The 24,187-nt window shown below is 50.8% G+C and overlaps 1 protein-coding gene across 1 annotated transcript in view; it reads left to right on the forward strand.

The window, feature by feature from the left end:
- The first annotated feature begins 1,771 nt into the window (after nt 1–1,771).
- MOB3C (MOB kinase activator 3C) overlaps nt 1,772–24,187 on the forward strand; it is a 49,367-nt gene continuing 26,951 nt past the window's right edge. The window contains exons 1-2 of the mRNA XM_084637924.1: nt 1,772–1,955; nt 16,615–17,123. Of these exons, the coding sequence (XP_084494050.1) occupies nt 16,706–17,123 (418 nt within the window). The 5' untranslated portion in view covers nt 1,772–1,955; nt 16,615–16,705. The remainder of the gene's footprint in view (nt 1,956–16,614; nt 17,124–24,187) is intronic.

The following is a 24,187-nucleotide window of genomic DNA, read 5'->3' on the forward strand; positions in this document are numbered from 1 at the left end:
ATCAGATGTGTTTTAAATGTGACATTTAAAGGAAGCAACTTTAAAGCCAGTTTTCTCAAGAGACCTCTCTTTTTCTGAACACTGGTGACAGTTGTGCCAGCATTGAAGGCTAAATCCACCAGCTGATTTTCAGTGGCAGAGGGAAAGCAAATCCTAATTTTTTCTCTCCCCCTTCTCTCTCCTCCACTCCCACCCCTCAATTAACTTTTTCATTTGGAAAGCTATATTGCCACATGTAACATTCCTTTGTAAATCTGTGGACTGGAGCCAACTAGGGGAAGCCCAGTGAAAAACCCACAGCCAAAGAAGACATTGCAGCATCAAAGCATGATGTGTGCTTTACGCTTTCTTGAGGAACATGCTACATAGCAAAAGTATTGGCACAAAGAGGGGAGACACAAGGCGGATGAGGTAACCTCTTTTATTGGACCAACTTCTGCTGGTGACAGAGACAAGCTTTCGAGCTACACAGAGCTCTTCTTCAGGGCTGGGAAAGGTACTCCCAGCATCACAGCTAAATACAAGGTAGAGCAGATTGTTTAGCACAGGTAGTGAGCAACACATAGTCTAAGGGATCATTCAGGCCTGTTAACACCTCTCCAGTCATTGCGGGTGGGGGGTTAAAGGGTTATAGATTGTTGTAAAAAGCAATAAATCTAGTGTGTCTATTTGGGCCATGATTTTTCGCATCTAACAAATGAATTGAAGGTCCCAGTCTCACTTTTTTGAAGGAATTGTGCTGTTTTCCTTTGAGGACGAGGACTGAGAGGTCAGCTATAGAACGATCGCTTTGTGATAAGTGCTCACCCACAGGCGATACGGGATTTTTTGTTTATCATTTTTCTGTGTGACTTCATTCAGGAGCGTGGGGATTGTCTGTCTGTTTTACCTACATGGTTGTTATAGGGGCATTTAGTGCACTGGATAAGATATGCCACAAGTTGTGATAGACGTGCGTAGGACCAGTGGATCATGAAATGTGTGTTGTGGGGGGTGTTGATCATTGTAGCAGATCTGAAAGGAAACCTGCACAACACCTTCAAAAGGCAAGCCTGGGAGCTTAAATTCATAACTCTGCTAGATGCTAGAAATCATGGACTGAATACAAAAAATTGATTTGAGCATAAGCTTTCGTGAGCTACAGCTCACTTCATCGGATGCTGTAGCTCACGAAAGCTCATGCTCAAATAAATTGGTTAGTCTCTAAGGTGCCACAAGTACTCTTGTTCTTTTTGCGGATACAGACTAACACGGCTGTTACTCTGAGGACTGAATACAGACACTGGATTTATATTTTATTACAACAATCTGTAAACCACTAAATCCGCCCTCCCCCCCCCCACAGCTTTCCTACCCCCCTAGGACTGGAGAGATGATAACTGGCCACTTCACCTTGAATGATCCCTTGAAATATATGTTAACTACTTATGTGAAACAACCTGTTCCACCTTGTATTTAGTTGTGACTCACTGAGTGATTTCCCAGTTCTGAAGGAGAGCTCTGTGTAAACTCAAAAGCTTCTCTCTCATCAACAGAAGTTGGTCCAAAAGAAGTTACTACCTCATCCATTTGTCTGTCTAATATCCTGGGACCAACTTGGCTACAGCTATGCTGCATACCACAGAGTGGAAGCAGGAGACAGAGAGATTGAGGCGTAGGGGGCAGGGCGAGCTACGGGTTCTTTTTGAGTCAGTTATTGCTAAGGCAGCTGTACTTCTGGACACACTCAGGATATGACATCACTGGGTGGGGGGGGGGGGCAGGAAAGATCAGGCAGAGTTTCTTTAATGAAAACCCCAGCAAGGGTTGGTGTGTGTGTGTGAGTTTTTCCCTGACCCTGGGATCTCATAGCTAAACCGAGGGAGCCCAGAAGGAAGCCGCAGGATCTAGCTAGCTGACCTTTCCATACACTCGAGAGGGATTTGGTCTCTAATTCAGATCAGTTCTGGAGTTAGGTGAGTGTCTGGTTTTGTTTTGTTTTTAAACTTTCCTTAAGAAGTTTCTGGCTTGCTCTGAGAATAACTGTCTCCCAGTAAAGCCCCCTCCAACTCCAACCTCATGCTTTCCCTGCTAGCCTGTTGTGTGTCACAGTCCCACTGGGAACAAAAGCAAATGCAGCCAGGTGGATTGATTCCCCCAACTTCACACCCCTGCAATGAAGTTGCAGATGGTACATTTTAGGGGGCAGGGGAGGGGGCATTTCAGGAGCTGGATGCTGCAAACTAGGGTTGGCTCAGCCGGTGCGCTTATAAATGTTTAGTATCAGAGGGGTAGCTGTGTTAGTCTGGATCTGTGGCACAGGACTCTTTGTCGCTTTTGTAAATATTTAGTGACCCCATATTTTGCGACATCCGGGGCGAGCGTGAGGGGCGAGCCATAGCAGAGGGGGAATGAATGTGGCTTTTGAGCCGATGAGCGGAGTAAATGTCACTTCCTGGAGCAGATGAGGAGCCAAACCAGCCAAAGTTTGGAAGCAGTATTCTGTGCTTAGCAGAGTTTGGATGGTGGCCAATTGCCACTGTAAGACTTTGCTGAGGAAACTGAGAAGGGTCTGGGAGTATGGTCTGTCGTGTTGTGCAGTTAAATGTCCCATAGCTAGTGGCTTGAGTGAGGCCATTGCATGTCCTGGAATCTGGTCCCCATACATGTTGGAGGAGTTCGGGAGGAGCTTGGGTTTGACCAGAAGATGAGTTGTAGAGGGTTGGTGTGTGGTGTTTTTGGTATCATGTCTGACCCTCACATGGGAGCTGTATGGCTCACATGCTCCGAACAGGCAGCAGGAGCCACTGAGCCCAGGCCTTTTGGGATTGTGCCTCTGTAGCGACTGTTACTCAGGACTGAACCTGGTCCCTCTAGAGCTAGGAGCATGAGTCTCTACTGATTTACACAGGTGTTGGATCAGACCCCAAATCCCCTAGCTGGCAGCTTTGGAAGACCTATGTCCTCTGTGGATCAGACACAGAGTGGGATGTGTAACACACACTGACCAGGGAGCTACACCTCCCTTCTGTTTTCCAAGTAAGAGGATCTGTCTAGTGGGAGGAAGGCTGGCCCGGTGGTGAAGGCATTGGCCTCTGACCTTGGTTCAGTTCCCTCCTCTGCCACAGACTCCCCATGTGACCTTGGGCCAGTCACTTAGCCTCTCTGTGCCTCTGTTCCCGGATAACAGCGCCACCCTACCTCACAGAAGTGTGGGGAGGAGAAAGATGTGGATTGTACTGTGGTGGGGGGGCTAGGTAGACTGAAGCTGTCTCCTTGTTCCTTGGGGAACAAACACTACAAGGAGGCATGATCAGAGGCAAATTCTAAGAGGGTGTTGGAGTAGCAGTAGCCAAGGTACGTGATGCCAGGCACTCAGTGGGCTAGCACTGGGCAGAGTGATGGGCCAGCCGGTAACATCAGCTTGGAGCAGGGGGATTGTGGGGCAGGCAGATGTGACAGTGGAGGGAGCGGCAGGTGGGCTGGGTGGTACCAGGCAGTGGGCGTGGAAGCAGCAGATGGGGACTGCCTGGCAGTGCGCAGGGTGAAGAGGGCAGTGAACAAAACCAGGCAAGGGGCAACGGTCTGGAAGCAGAAATCTGCTTGGCTCGGTTGTAGGGTTGTGCACTAGGGGACAGAAGGGGGGTTCCAAGTCCTGAGCGGGGAACAGCCACAGGAGTAACCTGGGCACCGCTCTCCTGGCTGCAACTTCCCAGTGTGTGTCCTGATTGCAGCAGCCAGAAGGGTGATTCCCGACTTGGGTTTCGGTGCCTAGTTGCTATGTTGATTGGTGCTGCCTCTAAACGGCTGCGTCTGTTCCAGCCCCGTTCTTCCCGTTTGTGCGGGAAGTTCCCTTCCTGGGACCCACAGGCAGATTCCCATGACATCGAGCAGGTAAATGTTGCTCTGCGCTTCTTGGAGATCATCTTCTCTCAGCTTTCAGAGTAGCAGCCGTGTTAGTCTGTATTCGCAAAAAGAAAAGGAGGATTTGTGGCACCTTAGAGACTAACCAATTTATTTGAGCATATTTGAGCTACAGCTCACTTCATCGGATGTATCAGCTGGGGGTCCTCTTTGGACCTTCCTCTCCCAGGCTAGTTCGCTTTGGCCTTCATGCCCCGGCAGCAAGCTCCCGCTCCCAGCAATTGTCTTGGAACGTCTCCTGGAATTTTCCATCATTTGCGACGGCATCTGGGATCTGCGGCCAATAACCCCGTTCCTCCAAGGCAATGCAGCCGGGGTCTGGCTTCAGCAGGAAGTGAAGAGAAACCAGCCCTGTTTGGGGACCATTGTGGTCAAGTGACCATTTTTAAATAGAATACTTTCATGTCCCCTTAGATTTGGTTAAACTCAAAGGCTGTACAAGGACAGGGCGCAAATGGCTGACTTGGGCGTGATGTTGCTGAGCCCTAGGGGACTTCCGATCTCTTTCCAAACATACGGCTCTTTGGATCAGGGTTGCACTACACCAGTAACGAGGCTCCCAGCCTGCAAATACTTATGTGCATGCTTAACTTTAAGTCTCCTTGTCCCGTTGACTGCAGTGGCATGTGCAAACGTGCATGCAGGATCAGAGCCCGACTAATAATCATTAATACAGGTGCAGGTGGCTGACGGGCCAGCTGGCTGGAGAGGTTAATATCCCATTGAAATATCTCGCGATTATCCCTTTTAAGCTTCAGGTAGCAGCTTCCTCGCTGACTTCGCCAGTGCTTGTCTGCTATCGAAGTAATGTGTCAGCAGGGGGACTTTCCTCTTTTACTGGTGAGGGAAGAGAGGAGTTCCCTCAAGCGTGAGATTGAACCGAAGACTCTTGCAGTCAAACTTCAGTCAGCCACTGAGACAGCTCGGACTAGTAGTGCAGGCCTCTATTTTGTCACACAGAGTCTGCCTAGCTGGAGGTTGCAGCGTGCGGCCGCTTCGGGTATGCCCACATGGGAGAAAAAACAAAACCCACCCCAGCGAGTCTCAGAGCCTCGGTCGATGGACTCAGGCTCGCGGGTCTCGCGCTACGGGGCTAAAAATAGCAACGTAGATGTTCTTGTTTGGGCTGGAGTCAAGGGCACTGACTTTTCTTTTCTTTTTCTCTGTGGGGGCTCCACCCCTGCTCTGCCCCGAGGCCCCACCCTCGCTCCACCCTCTCCCCCGCCCTCCCACCGCTCGCTCCTCTCCACCCGCCCTCCCCATCGTCCAAGCCGCTCGCTGATGGGTAGCCAGTCCCGGGACCCCCCCTGTAGATGGTGGGTGCTGAGGACCCCCTGTTTTTTTTTCCATGGATGCTTGAGCTGTGGAGCACCCATGGAGTCAGGACCTATGGCTGGAGCCCGGGCTCTGAAACTCAAGCGGGAACGTCTGCTCTGTTATTTTTAACCCAGTAGGACAAGCCATGCAAACCAAAGTCAGTTGACTCTGCCTCTGAGAGGCATTGCCATGTTTGGGTGTTTTTGCAGCTACACAGGCCCCAAGGTCACCCACAAACCACATGCATGTGGCATGAAAGAGGAAATTGGTGACTGTCAACTCCCAAAACCCAAGCGTCAGTGAACTAAAAAGGTAACTCTTCACAAGGCTGGTAGAGAGATCTGGTACACTCATGAGCAGGGCAGGGGTGTAGAGTTGGGAAGGGGGTAGGACCAAGTCTGTCCACTAGAGGGCAGCATTGCAGGGGCATGCAAACCAGTTTGTTGTAAACTCAGGCTCTGCGCAGATTCAGGCAGCCTCCAACAGACAGGTTGATCCAGGCCTTGATGTTTGGAGGGACACTCACATTTTGCAGAGAGGCCCGCAAACGTTGGTTGCTTGCCTTCCTACCCCCGGGTTCAAAAATGCAAGCGGGCATGGGGCCCCTTGCTTCAAACTGGGGCCCTGCATTTCCTAAAGATGGATTTTTACTCCCACCAAAAAGTCGTGCATGGATTTGAGGGCCTGCGATCTGTGACCCGCCCCTGGCTGAGCATCTCCTTAGGAGCTGGCAGCATGTCAGAGCCATCCATTAGGATGGTGTTAGGATGTTAAATGCCTCGCTCCGTCCCAGTGTGAGAGCAGCTGTTCTGCTGCTTTAAAATTTGGATCGTGCTGCTCAGTGGCTGTTTGAGGTTACCGGAGCCAGATGCTTGTGTGAGCATCTGACCACTGGCATGCGAGAGGGGACTTAATTAATTAAAGGTTTCAAACAGCCTCTCAGCACTGCATTTAATTGTAGATCAAGTACCACGCTGTGTTCTCAGCTGATGAGCAGATGGATACATTTTCCTGGCTGATCTTTTAGTTTTGGTCACTCAGTGCTCTTGAGTTTTCTTTCTCATGGATTATTAATAATACTTACTTATTAATTCTTTCTGGTAGCACCCACAATGTATGAAGGCCCAGATCCTAAAAGATATTTATGTGGCTAACTTCCAGGCATCTGGGCAAGTCACAACCTCCCTGGCTCAGTTTCCCCATTTCTAGAACTACAGTATATTTGAGGATCTGGGCCTAAACGCTTTTCAACAGACAAGGAAGCCCAGTCCTTGCCTTGAGGAGCTTTCAGTCTAAGCACAGCAAAACTGAGCAAGGAGAGGGATGCACCATATATACCCTAGTTCTAAAAATGGGGAAACTGAGGCAGGGAGGGTGTGACTTGCCCAAGTGCCTGAGAAAATTAGAGTCGGAGCCGGGATTCTGTTCTGTTCTCATACTGTGCCCATCACCTTGGTATCTGGGCACTTGGATGAGAACTCAGTAGCTCCCCAGCCTATCTCTTGCCACAGCCCTCAGTTTCTCACTTTCCCTATTCGTGCTACTTTCCTTTCCTCTTTTGTGTGTACCTGTGTAACAAAGTGGAGGTGACGCTCGATTGTTTGATTACCCCTGTGCCCTGTACCTTACACCATACGCTGGCTGGACTTCTCACGTTTAAAGATTTCTGTGCATATTGGGTGGTCTCTGAAGACAGACTGATGACTAGGGGAACTGAAACTTAGCCAGATGGGCTGTGGGTGCCGTTTTAGTTGTGGCTTCCTTCCGCATCTGACCCTGGAGAAATATTCATTTTGTATTTGGCTGTGGCAGTGTGATCTAGTGAGTAGGTGCTGAACTGGGAGTCAGGAGAGAGTTGGGTTCTATTCCAAGGTAAATCAGCCAGGACCCCATTGTGTTGGGTGCTGTACATACACATAGTAAGAGAAAGCCCATGTGTCAAAGAGTTTACAGTCTAAATAGACAAGACAGACAAAGAATGGGAGAGGAAACAGGCATCAAGAGGTGCAGTGACTGCCCCGGATCACAGAGAAACACAGCCAGGAACACCAGTCCAGGTCTCCTGACTCCCTGCTGCTGAGGAGCTGTGTGACTTTGGACAACTCATGCAACCCCCACCCGTGCCTCAGTTTCCCCATCTGTGCAATGTCGCTGACGGGACTGGCCTGGAGCACTGGCAGTCTGCATCTGAAAAGTGCTAACCCTCGCACCAGTAACGCCTGTCTTTCTGAGGCACAAAGGAACCTGTTCTTGGAAAACTATTAAGAGAAGCCCTACGTTTCTTCAGTGTTGTATGCATATAACTATATCAGACAGGGGCATGATTATTTTAAGCAAGATAGTTATACCAGTACAACCCCTAGTGTGGACACTGTTATACCGCTATAAAGGTGCTTCTGCTAGCATGGCTTATTCCCCTTTCCAAACAGGCAGGGCGATACCAGTGTAAAGCACTTTTCTCTCAGTATAACTCTCTCTTTAACTTGCTCGTGGAGACAGGCTGTGAGTTACAGCTCTGCATGTGGACAGCTATTTTGGCTTAGCCCTGGCTTGAGCATTGGCTTAGGTGGTAAATTTACAGGCACAGACTAGACCAATTAAACCAGTTTTAAACCGACCTGGATTTTCCCTGGTTTAATTAAACCAGTTTAAGCTAATCCGGTGCCTCCTCTCAGTGTAGACAAGGCCATGTGCCCAGAGGAATGAGCACAGTGCAGCTGGTGCTGAAATTGGCAGCCAAGTCAATGCTGGAGCTTATATTCGTGCCCGACCCAACAGGTACAGGAACAGGGCTCCCCCTTGCTTCCTTCGTCTCCAGTAACGAAGCCTTTCTCCTGTAGCTCGCTGGCAAATGAATCCGGGACCCTGGCTGGTGAATGGACCACTGTGGGGAGGGGGAGGGAGCCGTCGCTCTCCAACTTCCTGTCTCCGCAGGCGATTGTAAGATGCGGCTGCCGGGACAGGCCCGCCCGGGACAGGAAGGGCCCCGTTCACAATGGGGGCAGCGCAGCAGGAAAGGCAGCCGGAGCTCCGGCAGGGACGGCCACCTGTTGGCATCCCACACCTGCTTCCGTCCATCCTGATGCTGGGGCGAGGACGCTGCAGCTGCACTGCTCATGAGGGCTGGGAAACTGGACGGAGCTGGTGCTATGAATGCCTGGGAGACTACAGGACAGGCTGTTTGGTCAGGCACTGGGCTGGGAGTCAGGAGACCTGGGTTCTATTCCTGGCTTTACCACGGGCCTGCTGGGTGACCTCAGACAAGTCAAGTCCCTGCCCCGTGCCCCAGTTTCCCTTCCTGTCTGCTGGCTATATAGATTGTAAGCTCTCTGGGGGCAGGGACACTCTCTCATTATGTGTACGTACAGTGCCTGGCACGATGGGGCCTCTAGATGCTATTGCAATGCTAGTTCTAATTCACTGAATTCACTGCAATCCAGTTAGCAACGGGCCCAAAATCCGGGGTGCAAGTGTCCCTGGTCTCTACGGGAGGGAGGATGATGCCATCCTGAAGTTTAGGTTCTCGGGGTTGATTTGAGCGGCTCTGTGGCCTTTCGGTGCCTCTAGTGGACTGATTTCCATGAAATGAAACAACCATTGGACCATGGAACCTGGCTAAGCCACGCAACACAAAATGGGTGGTTTCTCCCAACCCCTCAGCAAGGAACTAATAGCAAGTGCTGTAGTAAGGTCTCACCAGCGGAAGGAATGGTCGAGACGATCGAACCTTCTGACTGCCGGAAGCCACAAGTGGATCACTGCATACGTGCCCTTTCTGTACACTCCCCCGCAAGTGCTGGTACAGGCTGCTGTCAGCGACAGGCTACCAGGCTGGCTGGACCATGGTCTGACACAGTGTGACACTTCTTATGTATGGAGGGGCACTGTGCAGGGGTTAGGGTGCTAGACCTGGGTTCAGTCTCCTGGTTGGCCACAGGCTTCTTGGGCAACTCACTTAGACACCCTGTGCCTCTGTTTTCCATCCATAAAATGGGCATAATGCACTTCCTTACTGCTCCGGCGTGTTGTGAGGATAAATGCATTGCAGATCATGAGATGCTCCGATACTGTGGTAACAGGGGCCATATAAGTACGTTAGACCGGGCAAATCCCTATGCAGACTGGCTACATTGTAATAAGCCACGGTTTCAAGCAAGGGAAAGACCAATTGGGACAAACAGCAGCTCTGTCCGTCTGCACCATGGGTTGCATTGGTTCCTCTCTGCCAGTGGCTATAACTGGGCCAAAGGTTGAAGGGTTATTGGTCTAATCCAGTGCATGTCCTTGCATGCCCGGGAATATCACCAGTGATTAAACAACAGCTGAGAGAGAACTGATTCATGACTCAGCATCTTTGTTTTGCAGTGGGTCTCCTGGTCACTAGGACAAATTAACGAAAGCCCGTGGTTTCCGATCAGTTCCCCGTTCGTGCCGTGATTCAACCCCTGGGTGGCATCACAGCTTATACCATGTGTAATTGGCAGGGCTGACGTTGCTCAGCAGGGATGAGTTCTGGGCCTCCCAGAGAAATACCTAAGTACATTCTTATAAAGAAAAGAATACTTGTATAGTGCTTTTCACCTGCCTGTCTACAGATCTGTGGTGGAGTGTGTTAGCTCTTTGTGGTTCCCTGCTGGGAGCCCCAAGGTCCTACCACATGATTCCCTAAGAAGCAGTGAGCTGAGAAGAAAAGAGCAGCGAAGGTGGGTCCTCGAGGCTTGCCTAGATAGGACTCTCCGGAGCAGCCACTTTGGAAAACCACAGAGACCTGGTCCTTCCAGGGCTAGACGGGCTAGCAACAGCCAATCAGGGCCCTGCTGACCCTGATAAAAGGAGCTGCCTGTGGGTTAGTGGAGCAGTCACTGGCTAGGATTGGAGGAGAGAAGGAGGGAGTCTCTCTCTGACCACAGGAGCCTGACAATAGATGGAGTTCATGGCTGGCTGAACCTGCCCAGCTGGGATTGCAGAGAGGAATCTGAGGATGCTGGCCCTGACCTAGGGCTGGAGATAAAGGGCCTGGTTGGAAGAAGCCCAAGGAAACAGCAGTGACAGATTAGAGAGGGCAGTATGTGGCTACTGTGCATAGGGTCCCTGAACTGGAACGCAGAGCAGTGAATGAGCCAGGTTCTGCCACCACCCACTGGCATAAACCCCACAAAGGGAATGGGGCTTATTTGGGACTCTGAACAAAGGGCTACATTTAAAGGGCCCAGAACTGCAGCTGAGGACCTCAGCGAGGGCAAATAGACTGTTTATTTACTAGACTCTTTAATACCCCAGAAGGGCCATTCAGACTTTGTGATTCAGCTGGAGGGCCAAGCCACTGAAGGCTTTGAGGGCAGCCAGCAGCCTGCAGGTGGCACCAGGGGTGAGAAAAGGAAGGCGGTACTGCACCCTGCCACTTTGCGGTGCTCAAGAGGTGAGTGCCCCTATACAGGATCGCAGATCAGTGGTGCCTCACCAAGCACCCTGGAAAGATAGAGAAGAATTAAACTAAGGCCGGCAGAGTGACTTGCCCAAATGCAGCAGCAAATCGGGACTAGAAAGCAAGAGAATGACCCCAAGTCCCCTTTCCTGTAGGCCTGGGCTTTAGACTTCCAGAGGCTGAGATTTATTTCAGCTGTATCCTTGATAGGATTTGTAGGCACCTTCTGTAATGGAACAGACTGTAGCTGCTGCTTGTTCTTCCCCCTGCGGATTTGTTGCTTTGGGAAGGAGGTTGTTTTGTAATGTGAAAATTAAAAGCAAAAATGTGCCCCTCTAGGCCACTGTGTTGCTCCAGGATGCATTAAATGAAGAGGTGGGAGAGATCGGGGGAGTGTGTCTAACGGTGTGAGGCGGCTGTCTGAGCTTACTGCATTGCAGCTCTTGCTAGCCACGTAAGAAGCCGCTGCAGCATGTACTGATATTTGGAGGCCAGACTCTTCCTCCCTGAACCCTCCTAGAATGTCCTGAGACTTGGCCATCTTCCTGCTGTTTATATGGAGAAGTCCTGAGCACGTGGGCAGGGCTGGAACATCATCCACCCCGCGGTGTGTGTGTTCTCTCTTTATAAATAAGGTTGGCTGCCCAAAATCAGAGGCTACTGTTGCCGGGAGGGGGGGGAAATTTGGACCTACACTTTTAACTGCAGGTTTCCTCCCCTCAGTCTGTTGAAGTAATGCAATTGATTTCCAGGCCTTTGTGTGAAACCATAGCTGAGAGTGTCAGCCCCCTATGAATAATAATACTTTGTATTTGTATAGCAGCTTCCACTGCAAGCACTCCTAACGCCCCTGTGAGGTCCAAAAGGATCACCATCTCCATTCTGTAATCAGGGAAACTGAGGCACAGAGGGGCCAAGTGACTTGCCCAAGGTCATGCAGGGAGTCTGTATCAGAGCCAGGAATTAAAGTCCCATTTCAGTGCCGTAACCGCAAGAACCAGAGTGGTGATTAGACTGCAAGGCAGCAATCCCTGACCTTATTGCTGTGGAGGGCAAAACTCCCCTCAGTTCAGTGGGGCCAGGATTTCACACCCTGGGCTCTTAGCTTTGTGCTTTACCCTCCCCATCCAAGATTTGTGCTGATCCTAAACTGCCCACTCTTGAGGGAGATTGAGGAGTGACCTGGCTTTTTTGTGGGTTTGCGGCTCCACAGACTGACTTGGCTTTGACGGGGAACGTTCTGCCTCTACTTTTTCTGAAGATCTGTTTTCTTCCAAATTCCTGTAAGGATTTACAAGGCCTGTGCAATTTGGCAGCAGTGCCGACAACGGCTCACGAAGCAAAACCATGGCAAACAGCTCATGTAGGTGCTGACTGCATTCGGGGTAGACTGGAATGCAATGACCAGGCAGGTACGTGCTGCCTTTGTAGCGGATTAACTAAAGGACTTGAGCACAGGAAATCTGATTATTCCGGTGCACCAGTTCATGTATATCTTTCACAGAGACACTGTAAGAAAACACAGACCAGATGCTTAATAGCTTCATTGATTTTAATTGGGTTTAGTAAGACAATAAATATCCAAAAAGGAAATCCGCCTCCATTTGCCTAATGATTGAAGAGATCAGTGTGTATGATAACAAGAAAGTGATACAGTAGAATAAGTTTGTATGATGAAATATGTCCTGGGAGCTGGTTATTGGAGAAGAGTCACTTCCCATTGAGTACAAATGAGTTGGAAAGAGCCGTAGAATATAGATGTACAAATAAACCCCTTAACAATTGGCAGAACAGGGATTTAAAAGCCTCTATTCATGGATCACAGGTTTTCACTTTTTATGTGCCAGGCTTTATGGCAGGGGTTCTGAAACGCTCTTGCCGAGCCCCCCTTCGGCGCTTCCTGGCTCGTGCTGAAAACAGGAGTGTAAAGCCACGGTGGGGCGAGTGGTGGAAGGGGCTGGCCGTGCCGAGTACAAGCTGATCTGAGACCACAAGGACGTACTCCGAGCAACGAGGCTGCTTACACTGCTGCAGCTACACTTCTATTTTTTTAGCACATTAGCTCGATCAGACCTAGCGTGGGTATGACTCCTCGAGCTGGAATTTACCCCTCCTGTTCGCCGTGTAGACGGACCTACTCATGGACTTGAGGAAGGAAAGCCTTCCCACCACAAGGGACGCTCTCAAGTCGAACACCCCTGATATCCCAGCCCTTCACTCCATCCAGGGAAAAAAACCCTACCACAAGCAGAGTCTTTACCTGGCATGGGAGAAGTGCCAGAAGCTCCAGGAAGCCCACTACGGACTTTGTTATTGCTATTGGATTTTACATGGAAGTTGCTCAAATGCTATGGTGACATGCGGCAGGATAAAACTCTAAGATAGATAAAATAGGTCTGGGGGTGAAATTTTCTGGGCTGTGTCCTACAAGAAGTCAGGCTAGAGCAGTGGTTTTCAACCGGTGGTCCACAGCCCCATGAGGGTCCACAGCCTGCGTCTAAGATTTCCAAAGGGGTTTGCACCTCCGCTTGAAACTTTTCAGGAGTCCGCAAATGAAAAAAAGGTTGAAAACCGCTGGACTAGCTGATCTTCAGGATCCCTTCTGGCCTTAAACTTGATGAGTATGTGACTTTAGTGGAGAGATGCTAATTTAGCCAAGCCGAGGCTCTGGTCCAAGGTGTTATGCAATGGTGACCAAGCTCCAGACACTGGTGCATGTTATGTAGCATGAGGGACTTTGAGTCCTATTTTAAGTGCAAATCTCGATGCAACCTTAACTACGGTGTCACTACCAATGCCCGAATAGTCGCATGTGTGTGTACCAATTATATTTAAGGCACTGATCTAGTGAAAGTATTGAAGGACCTACTTCACTTTAAACATGTGAATAGCTCTGTTGAAGTCAATAGGAGTCCAGTAAGTTGCATGCTTCAAGTTAAGTGCGAGCTTCAGCACTTTGCTGGATGGGGGAGGCCCAGGCGGTCTATTTTGGAAGTAGATGTAATCCTAAATGTCCAGAAAACTTGCAGTCATGGAAAGCTTATCGGTATCAGCAGGGTGGGCCTTGAAAATGTGACAGCCAGGCAGGAAGATACAAGATAAGGCTCGTTCTTTATCTGGCAGTAGTTCCAGGCTCAGTAACTGGGTGGATGCTTTGCGTTACAAACCACCAACCTCCCTCTCAGGCCCTTCTGTGCTGCTAGGCAGGAAGCCGTGATGCTGCTAGAGTGACTTGGAGCCATAGCCAACAAGAAGGCCTGTTACCTCTCCCAGATGCCCCCGCTTCCCCCCGCCCCAGCACTGCCCTAGAGTGGCACTGAATACAGCCTCAGAGGGCTTGAGCCCTGTTTCCCATGCTAAGTGGCAACGTCTGCTCTTTAGTCCACAACAGGAGTGACCAAAGCTCCCTAAAAGGGGGGGGAGGGCACCTGAACCGTGGCCCCACCCCCCACGTCCCTTTTCCCCCGAAGCCCCGCCCGCGCACCACCTCTTCCCCCACGACCCCACCCCCTGCTCGCTTATCTCTGCCCCTCCCCCCGTTGCTTGCCTTCGCAGCTGGTAAAAAGTGATGGAGCTATGGCTCCTGGCCCCCCTTGTTCCAGCACCCTTGGCCCACAGGTGCAGTTCTCGCTGGCATCAGTGCAAGACGCCCCGCTAGGCTGAGAGTAGCGTTTGCCCTCTCATTTGGAGCAAAAGCCACCTCTGGCCAGAGGGGCAAGAAAATCCCTGTGCCCCAGTGGGAACTGAGGATCTTGCGCTGCCCTCTGTGTGGGGTGAATTTCACCCTTGCTTTCATGCAACAGCAGGCAGCTGTTCAGACAGGGAGGCACAGGGCATCCACAGAGAAAAGATAAGCAGCCACAACAACCAGCTCTTGTCTCCCGTTGTTCCTGAGGGACAAAATTTAATACTCTGGTGTCTGGATAATTTGCCCTCACCACCCCGACTCTATTGACGTCTAGCTGTACTCTGTCTGTTGCTGCTGTGTGCTCTAAAATACCCGCGGAGCTCCACCCAAGAGGCATTTGCTCTTCTCTAGCGGCTGAAGTGAGTCCAGTGTACCTTGTAATGGAGTCTGCAAAGCACCGTATCGGACCCTGTGGGATGGCAGGACCTGTGTGTCTGTCTGTGGCCGTTGTTGTTGTTGTGACAGGTGAACAGGGTACTGGATTGGAGTTCAGGTGGCCTGGGCTCTCGTCCCTTCTGCTTGAGACCTTGGGCAAGTTACTTCCCCTTTTTGTTGCCCCTCGTTCCTCTCCCACCCTTGCTCTGACTTATCAAAGTAGTTGGCAAGCTTTTCAGGGTAAAGACTGTCTCTCACTTGGTGGACATGAATTATTAAAATATTAGACCACAAAAAAAAGAGAAAAAAATTTTTTTTCGGGGGTGGGAGGGATAGCTCAGGGGTTTGAGCATTGGCCTGCTAAACCCTGGGTTGTGAATTCAAGCCTTGAGGGAGCCATTTAGGGATCAGGGGCAAAAATTGGGGACTGGTCCTGCTTTGAGCAGGGGGTTGGACTAGGTGACCTGAGGTCCCTTCCAACCCTACTATTCTATGACATGCAGCATCTAGTACAATGGAGCCCCGATCTCATGTGCTTAAAAGCATTAACGCTGGGAACTGTAGGACAATGCAAAATGTATTTTAGCTGATCGGTGATGTTTGGCGAGCCCTTTGGCTCTTTGAAAACAATGCAGAGATTTCAGTTCATAGTCTGAGTCCAGGAGAAACACAGACCCTCTGCTTCTGTGGTAGTAAATTCAGGAAGGCAACTCAGGGCATAATTAGCAGTTTATTGAATGGCCAGTAATCCCACAATTCACGGTAATGTTCAGGGTGACCTCCAGATGACTCCTGGATGGGATGGCCAGGGGGTTATCCTGGATAGATCAGGAGTCACTGATGCAAGGGTGCAGAACTAGCTGCCAAAGCTAGTGTCCCACCTGACACGGCTTTATTATTTTAAAGCAAGGTGCCAATGGCAGCTGATGCAATCCAGCAAGGTGGCGAGAGGAGGTAGACTGTGTGTGACTAGTTTGCATTGTGTTTTGGGCTGTATGGGTAGGGGAGTTGATCCTTTTCTATCACAGTGTGACACCCAAACGGTACTTCCCTCAGGACACAATTGTACATGGGATATGGGCCTAAGGGGCTTTAAAGAAACAGAACACAAACTCCTGCTAAATAATAGAGCAATGTGACTGGCCAGGTACCCGTACTCACTTCAGCGCCCTGGGGCAATTGCCAGGCTGGCCGCAGGGGCAAGTCACAGGGAGCACTTTTATGAGCTGGGAAGCTCTAGGGGCTGGTGGGTGGGGGACGACTTCCCATGTGCCCAAAAAGGAAATCAATACCAAGCCATTTGAGCGATGACTGGACGGGGGGGAGGGGGGGGAGGGAGGAAAGCTGCCTTGAACGCTTCTGATACTGCTTTTTATTTTGCTTTAGAGCAGCTGCCCTTGAGATACTGGTGTGAGCAGAGCCTTTCCCTGTAAAGATCCTGCTGTTACTTAAGGGATATTGCTTTATGAAGAGGCTTTCAACAGAAGGTGCCTCCATCTTTCACACGCAAGGCTTCCCACCCGGCCAGCCATGGTAGCACCAACAAAACATTTATTACCATTTGCATTATGGCAGCACCGAGACGCCTCAGGGTTCCCGTTGCCCTATGCACTATAAATACATCCCTGCCTCCAAGACCTCGCCATCTAAATAGACAAAACAATAATCCTTCCTTTATCTCCGTTTTACAGATAGAGAAACTGAGGTCATAGTCACACAAGGAGTCTGGGTAGAGCCAGGAATTGAACCCAGATTCCCTCAGTTTATATCCAGTACCTTAGCTACAAGACCATCTAGTCTCTTGAACGTGCCACCAATTCATCATGAGCAGCTTTAGTAAGGGAGAGCCAGTTACAGTTGGTGTCATAAATAACGGGTTCAATATTTCTGTCTATTTTCCTTTCAGAAACCCACGATGTCCACCCTGACGCTTCCAGGCTAGGAGTCTGCCTTGGGACGTGCCGCTGCCCTTTTAAACCTGGCCACCCCAGCCCAGAATGGCTTTGTGCCTCAACCAAGTTTTCAACAAAGACAAAACCTTTCGCCCCCGTAAGAAATTCGAGCCCGGCACCCAGCGGTTTGAGTTGTACAAGAAAGCCCAGGCCTCTCTCAAATCTGGGCTGGATTTGAAGACTGTGGTCCAACTGCCTCCTGGGGAGAATATCAATGACTGGATAGCGGTGCACGTGGTTGACTTCTTCAACAGGATAAACCTTATCTATGGGACGATGTCGGAGTTCTGCACCGAGAAGAGCTGCCCGATCATGTCTGGTGGGCTCAAATATGAATACAGGTGGCAGGATGATCACAAGTACAAGAGGCCGACCAAGCTCTCGGCACCCCAGTACATGTGTATGCTGATGGAATGGATCGAGATGCTCATTAACAATGAGGACATCTTTCCTACCAGGATAGGTAAGTGGACTGTAGTTCTTACATTCAGACAACAACTACTGTGATCATTTCGTCTGGCCTTCTGCATAACACAGGCCAGAGAACTTTACCCAGGGATTCCCACATCCGCCCCCAACAGCTTGTGGTTCCTCATAGATTTTAAGGCCAGAAGGGACCATCATGATCATCTAGTCTGACCTCCTGCACATCACAGGCCACAGAACCTCACCCACCCACTCCTGTAATAGACCCTAATCTCTGGCTGAGTTACTGAATTCCTCAACTCATGATTTAAAGACTTCAAGCTACAGAGAATCCACCATTTACACTAGTTTAAACCTGAAAGTGACCCGTACCCCATGCTGCAGAGGAAGGCGAACCCCCCCCAGCATCTCTGCCAGTCAGACCTGAGAGAAAATTCCTTCCTGGTCCCAGCTTTTGGTGATCAGGTAGACCCTGAGCATGTGGGCAAGACCCACCAGTGAGATACCTGGGAAAGAATTCTCCCCCTCATCAGCTATTGGAGATAGGCTGTCTGTTTTTGTAGGCAACCTCATCATACCATCCCCTCCATAAACTTATCAAGCTCAGTCTTAAACCGCAGCATATCTTTTAGCCAATCATCCTGCCATGATGTTGTATAAACTCCAAGGGATGGAGAATCCAGCACATCACCAGTAGCATGTTTCCATGGATAATTATTTTCTCTATTGAAGTTTTGCATTTTCTTTTTAACACTCATTGGAAAGGCGAGGAAAATATGCCAGCTTTGTCCTGCAACCAGCTTAATGAAGTGACACTATGAACTCCCAGTCTGTTGAATCTTTTCCCCCCTACATATGGTGCTTTGTGGAAGTGGGGGACTCTTAGCACTCGTTAGAGCCAGGCAGGATGTGTGGACTGGTGCTACTCAAGCATCCTGTACATAGCTATGGCAATGCACTCCACCCCAGACCTATGGCATGCCCTGCTATTCCACTCCTAGGCCTACCTGTGGCCTACAAGGACATGTGGCTTTTTCAGTGAGGACAAATCTCCACCAGGAGAATAGGATGTGGCCCACCACAAACAGTTGTTCTTATAACCTAACCCAGTTCCCAGAGGGGAAAAGTTTGTGAACTAACCCTCTTTATTGCCCATCCTGCAGATTTAATCCTCGTTACCCCTGTGGGTAACTATGGTGATAATATCACATATGCTAATCAGGTTCATTTGCCTTCTTTGGGGAGATCAGGGATTGGAGTCTACTGGGTTTGCCAATTGGTGTCGGCGATTCGTTATTCGGTCTGACAGACACATACCAGCAATCCTGTTGCCATACAGATGGCTCTCGCTGTTTTCAGTGTCTTCATGGAGCACACAGATTCCATAAATAAACTTCTCCCTAGATAGCAGTTGGTCCTCTTCATGGTGCAGTTTTACTGAACCCAGCTGCCAAGCCCACATGGCGCTCTTGGAAGCGGTTCCTTTTCCGATGAAATGAGCAATGTGTGATTTTATTTATTTATTTATTTATTTAACTTTTTTGTCCTCCTCCAAAGGAAGTTTTAAGAATCTTAAGACATAGCGATCATCCTTCCAGTGAAACACAGCCCTTGGCGAGTCTTCCTTGACATTATTGCTTTCCAGAGGGGCATGGGCTCGTGAATCTGAATCAAGTCACTGCAGCTGAGGGTTCCTATTTTAGTTATCTTGGTGGGAAAGCCATAGGAATCTGGGATGGAAAAGACCGGTGCAGGATTATTGAGCTCCCTGCCTGCCCTGGCCCCACGCTGCTCCCAGAAGTGGCTGGCACATCCATGCCTTGTGTGCTGCCCACACCCCGAGTGCCGGCTCCATGGCTCCCATTGGCCAGGAACTGCCTTAGCCCCACTACGCCCCTGCCCGGGAGCTGCCCGAGGTAAGCAGGGCCAGGGGGCTCCACACACTGCCCCCTCCACACGCTGATCCCGGCCCTGTGGCCCCTGGGGGGGGGCCATGGAGCTCTGCGTGCCACCCCTGCCTTCAGGCACTGCCCCCAGAGCTCCCATTGGCCGCAGTTTCCAGCCAATGGGAACAGCGGAGTTGGCACTCGGGGTGTGGGCAGCGCGCATAGACTCTTAGCCTCGCTGCAAGGACGTTCTGCAAGTGGTGTGGGGCCAGGGCAGGCAAGGAACCTGTCTTAGCCCCGCTGCACTGTCCGGACAGTTAGCAGCCTAAAATCTCCCAGTTTGGCTTCAGTAGCCTCTGAGAAATAGGGCCTGATTCCAGGAGACTCTTGGCAAAACCAGGAGGGTTGGCAACCCTACCACCAGCCAGGCCATCATCTGGCATGAGCAGCAGCACAACCCCCTGAGCAACTGGCCAGCTGGAGCAGCGGCCTGGGCCACTGGCTCACCCGAGCCGCCCCTGGCTACCAGCCAAGCCCCAGGCTCCTGGCCAGAGCTGAGGCTTCTTGGGGGGTTGGGGGGGGAGCGAGGGCAGGGCCTCTGGGCGGAGCATACCTTTGATACCTGCCGCACATGCCAACAGGTGTGTTCTTAAGCCCAACAGCAGCATTAGGCTAATGGCTGCTCGAAGCATTCCCCCACTGTGGTGGTAGCTACCATGTCTGCTTGTTCTCAGCCTTGCTCCCGCTCTGGATCCAGCCTTGCCTTACTCCAGGTAAACTGGCTCTGACACTGGTCTCCTAATCCTGGCTACTGACTTCTTCTCCAGCCGTGAGCCTGGCTGCTTACATCCCAGTCTCTGGCATAAACAGGTAACCTGACTTTCAGAAGTGTAGATCAGCCAGCAGTTCCTTCCAGCCCTGGGATGTGCTGGGCCCTTCGAAAAACCAGGCTGCTTATTTAGATGCCTAAATATGGATTTAGGAGGCTAACTTTAGGCCTGCATTATTGCAAACCTTCAGCTGGGCTCTCTAATAATCACAAAATATCATGCTAGCTTTTGTTTGTCATCACCACGGTATCTGAGTACCTTCCACGTGAGATTGGTAGCAGCAGTGAAGTCTCTAATGGACTACATGGAGTCTCTTAGCCCCAGAAAGAGAGAGGTGCAAAACTCTGCTTGGTTGTGGGGCGGTAGGGTAGTTTCAGGTTCTTGTTTTTTATTTCGGGAGTGCAGGAGGGGGTGGGCCAGAGGGGGTCTCTTGCAAGGCAGGTTACAGCTGGTCATTTAGTTTTGTGGGTGATCTTGGTAGTTTAAAAATTTGGTTTTGTTCTGATTCAGAATGAAAGTCAAAAATGTCAAAATTCTCAGTGGAAAGGCAAAGCCCTGGGGTTCCCAATCCTAGGGCAGCCCACCTGGCTGCTTCCCTACAGCCACAGATGCTGGAAACATAGGGGGAGCAATGAACCTGAGTGGCCAGGCTCCTGTGGTCTTAGCTCCCTGTCGTTCTATCAGGTGGGCTACTGAGGAGCCAGGTGGGTCAACTGACAGAACCCTGCCTGGCAGATGGGGCTCTGGAGGAGCCCTGTCTACGTTCTGCCCCAGCTTTGTCAAACTATCTCCGCAAAACCGTTCGATCTAGGTGAATTGGCCAATTCTGACGATAGCTGGTCGAGAAAACCCTAATGAAATATTCGATGACCACTTTTTCTTTTTCTTTTTTGCTTCCCAAAAGCTTTTCCCGTGACAGTCATCCCAGAACCCCTCTGTACTGGGCTGTTTCTGGGTTTTTTTCAGTTGTCCAGTTGCCAGCTATTTTTCACCTGCACCACTGTGTCCTAGTCAGTGCCATAGAAACACATTCCATTCTGCAGAAACCCACTGGGGTTCAGAGAAAGCCATTATTGATGGACCTCCAGGAACAAGCAGAATGTTCTCATGCTCAGAACCCCTCTCCTGAGTCTCACAAACAGCGACGTGGAACTGACAATGGCGGTTTGTGGGCGTTCTGGCTGATAGTAAGAGAATATGGGTCCGTATCCTTTGAGCCCTGCAAGGGGATCTGTGCTGTCTACACTGCAATTAAACAGCCCCTTAGCTCAAGCCCCACAAGCCTGAGTCAGCTGGCATGGGCCAGAAGCAGGTGTCTAATTGCAGAGTAGACATACGTTGAAAGGCTGGAGCCTTTCGTCACACGCCATTGTCAATAATTCCCCAATTAATGACTCTGACAAACTGAGGTTAATTACTTTGTAGTTTTGGCATTGCAGAAGATGGAGCTGCCTGGCCAAAAGGGAAATGCCACATTTATTTGTTTCTGATGAGGGCTCTTTCATTTTATGAACTCAACAATAGAACAAGTTTGGGTGAGAGTGACAAGGCAGGGGCATTGGAGCCAGTCGAAGGAATGAAAGCACATAAACAAAAGAAGATGCTCAATGTGGTCTGCAAAGAACCAGACCTTGTAGAGCAGCCTGAGGGATACACTGGGAATGGATCAAGGTGATGTGAAGGGAAGACGTGGGGCAGGGGAAATCTGCAGAATTCAGAGATGTTAAAAGTCAGGAGGGACAATTATGATCGTCTACCCTGGCCTCCTCTATCACACAGGCCATAAAATCTGAAAAAATGCCTGCATCAAGCCCATCACTTCCGTTGGAGCGTATCAGGGCCAGGGGGTTGGCAGTCTGGCTTCGGGGTTAGCATTAGATGCTGGCTGAGGGTCCAGGAGCCGATTACCAGAAATCAGGCCTGGTTGGAACACCAGGAGATCAGAACTGAGAGACGAACCAGAGGGCAGGGATCATGAGTCAGTTACCAAGACTCCAGACACCAGGAGGTCTGATCAGAAGGCAAGACCAGGCGAACACCAGACCAGTGGTCCATGGCAGAGTGAAGCCCTATGGTACAGATGACTACCTATTTCCTCCTCTGGCTTAAATAGGGGCTGCAGCCCGCTCAGGAGCTTGCCCAATCAGAGCAGAGGGGTGGGGCTTGTGCCCTTGGGCTTCATGGGCCCCAGTCCCAGCTGCTATCTCAGCTGCCAGTGGAGGGCTGGAGTGTGATGAAATCCGGGTCCATGTTGGGAGTTGAGACCCCTGGGGCCTGACAGAGCTATAGCAGAGCTTCCAGAAAGAAATCCAGTTTTGATTTAAAGAATTCAAGTGAGGGAGAACCCCTCACAGCCCAAGGTGGGTGGTTACAATGGTTAATTCCCCTCACTCTTGATCATTTGCACCTGATTCCTAGTCTGAATTCATCTAGCATCAGCTCTCCACCAGTGGGTCTGGTTACAGGTGTTTTTTTTTTCTGCTGTGTTAATGAGCTGTCTATTATCGGACTCCCGCTCCCTGTGGAGGTACCTCCATTCTCCCCACCCCTCCATACCAGCCGCTGTGTGTACATAACCATGGTCTCCAGTCCCTTTCCCAGCAGAGGTGCTGCGTGAACCCTTATTACCCTCTTTCCTCCACTGAGAGGGGCTGTTTGTGTCTACCTTCCTCCCTCTCTCCATAGCAGGGGTTCAATATGCCCCATTCCGCAATACCAGGGTTCCCCATTCTCCACTCACCTTCCCTGAACTGGGTGCACTTCCCCCTCCTTCCCCCCTTCTTCTTGCTTCTTAACACATAGAGTGAATAGTTTGCAAATGACCCCCAGACTGTAAAACGTTCCTGTGATTCAGGACAAGGAAGATGTAGAGCAGCGTCTGTTTGAGGGTAAATCACGTGCAGACAGAAGGGCAAAACTCATCCCATGAATCGCTGGCTACAGAGAATTAAGTCCCGCTCCAGAAATTCCTCTCTGGACTCCACCCCAGGGCCGCCGAACAGTGGAGTCCCACGGATATCTGACATGTCGTACGATTCCCATGGCAGCGTTATGGTCGGGGCCCTGTCCTTCTGTATTCTACTCACTCGGGCAACACTCTGACCTGAATCTGATACTGCCTGCAGGAGGTGGGTGTTGGTGTCTCATTCTCTCTCATGTGGGTCTCACGTGCTTCCCCCGTCGCATGATGTTGCCATGTGCAATCGAACTCCCCAAGGGCAAGTAATCTCTTCTGCTCTCTGGCAAGGGCTGACTGACCGCTGACAAACCAACCTTTGCTGAGAAATGCCAAGTGTTGCCTGAACTCCCTTATGTTATTTGCAGTTCTCCTCGGCCGTCTGAGTCATCCAAAAATCACAAACGCAGAGGGGGGGCACAGTTCAGCAGGGCTAGTCGGCCAGCTGTATTGACAGGCAGGGAAAGAGACTTGCTACTCCACAAACCAACGCGCTTTGTGCAGCTGGGGGTGGAAAATCGCTCCTCCTGGCTCTGGGAAATCAGATGGAAATTAACGCGGATGGTTGGCTCACGGTGTCATTGACTCCTTTGGTTTTTAGGGCTGGGTACTCAGCTGATGTACATCTGCAGAGCTGCTTTGGCTTCTGCGGAGGATATACCCTAGTGCAGGATCTGGCCGTTAATGTTTGTTAGCACTGTAGCAGATAGGACGGGTCGTTGGGGAGCTCGGACTCTGAGTCTCTGTTGCAGCCCCAGAGTTTCAAAGGGCCAGATTTTGATACCCTTAGGCCCTCACTTTGAACCGTCCCACTGGCTCCCATGAAGGAACGGGTCTGTTCAGCATCAGTGAGGGTAGCCGAACCTGGCCCTGGATTTGCGGGTGCAATTACATTGGGTTAGATGGTCGCAGCCCTCCCTTGGCCAGGCAGGGAACTAAGGTCTTTTCCCCTTCCCCACCCCAGCTCGGCCCTGCTGAGACTCCAGCCTTGAGAGTGGGGAGCAGGAGTTATGTATCTCATACAGCTCCCTGTGAGTGACTGGGATGGCGGGCATGGATTGTGAAGGGCCCAAGCTCCACCGCTTGCCCTTCGTCCCTGGCCAGTTTAACTGCCGGGGTGCATGGCGGGGGGATGAGCTGCTCCATTAAAAGGGAGGAAGTAACTTACTCCCTCTCCAAGGGGGAGCAGGGGAGGAATTGTGACTTGGACTCCCAACTCCTTCTCTGCTCTGCATCGCTGCGCTGCCCCGTGCTCGGGACAGGATGGTACAGGTCCAGCCCAGCCCGCTGAGCGCCCAGGGAAAGCTCCCATCGGGCCAAGCTTCCCAACCATGAGCAAGATCTTGATGAGGGGGACAAGGGACACCTAGCCGTGGGTTGCCCAGCAGCTGTGCCCTGGGCCAGCACTTCCACCTAAAGTGAATGCAGA

Source organism: Lepidochelys olivacea (assembly GCF_965140295.1).
Source record: "Lepidochelys olivacea isolate rLepOli2 genome assembly, chromosome: 8".
Taxonomy (NCBI): Eukaryota; Metazoa; Chordata; order Testudines; family Cheloniidae; genus Lepidochelys; species Lepidochelys olivacea.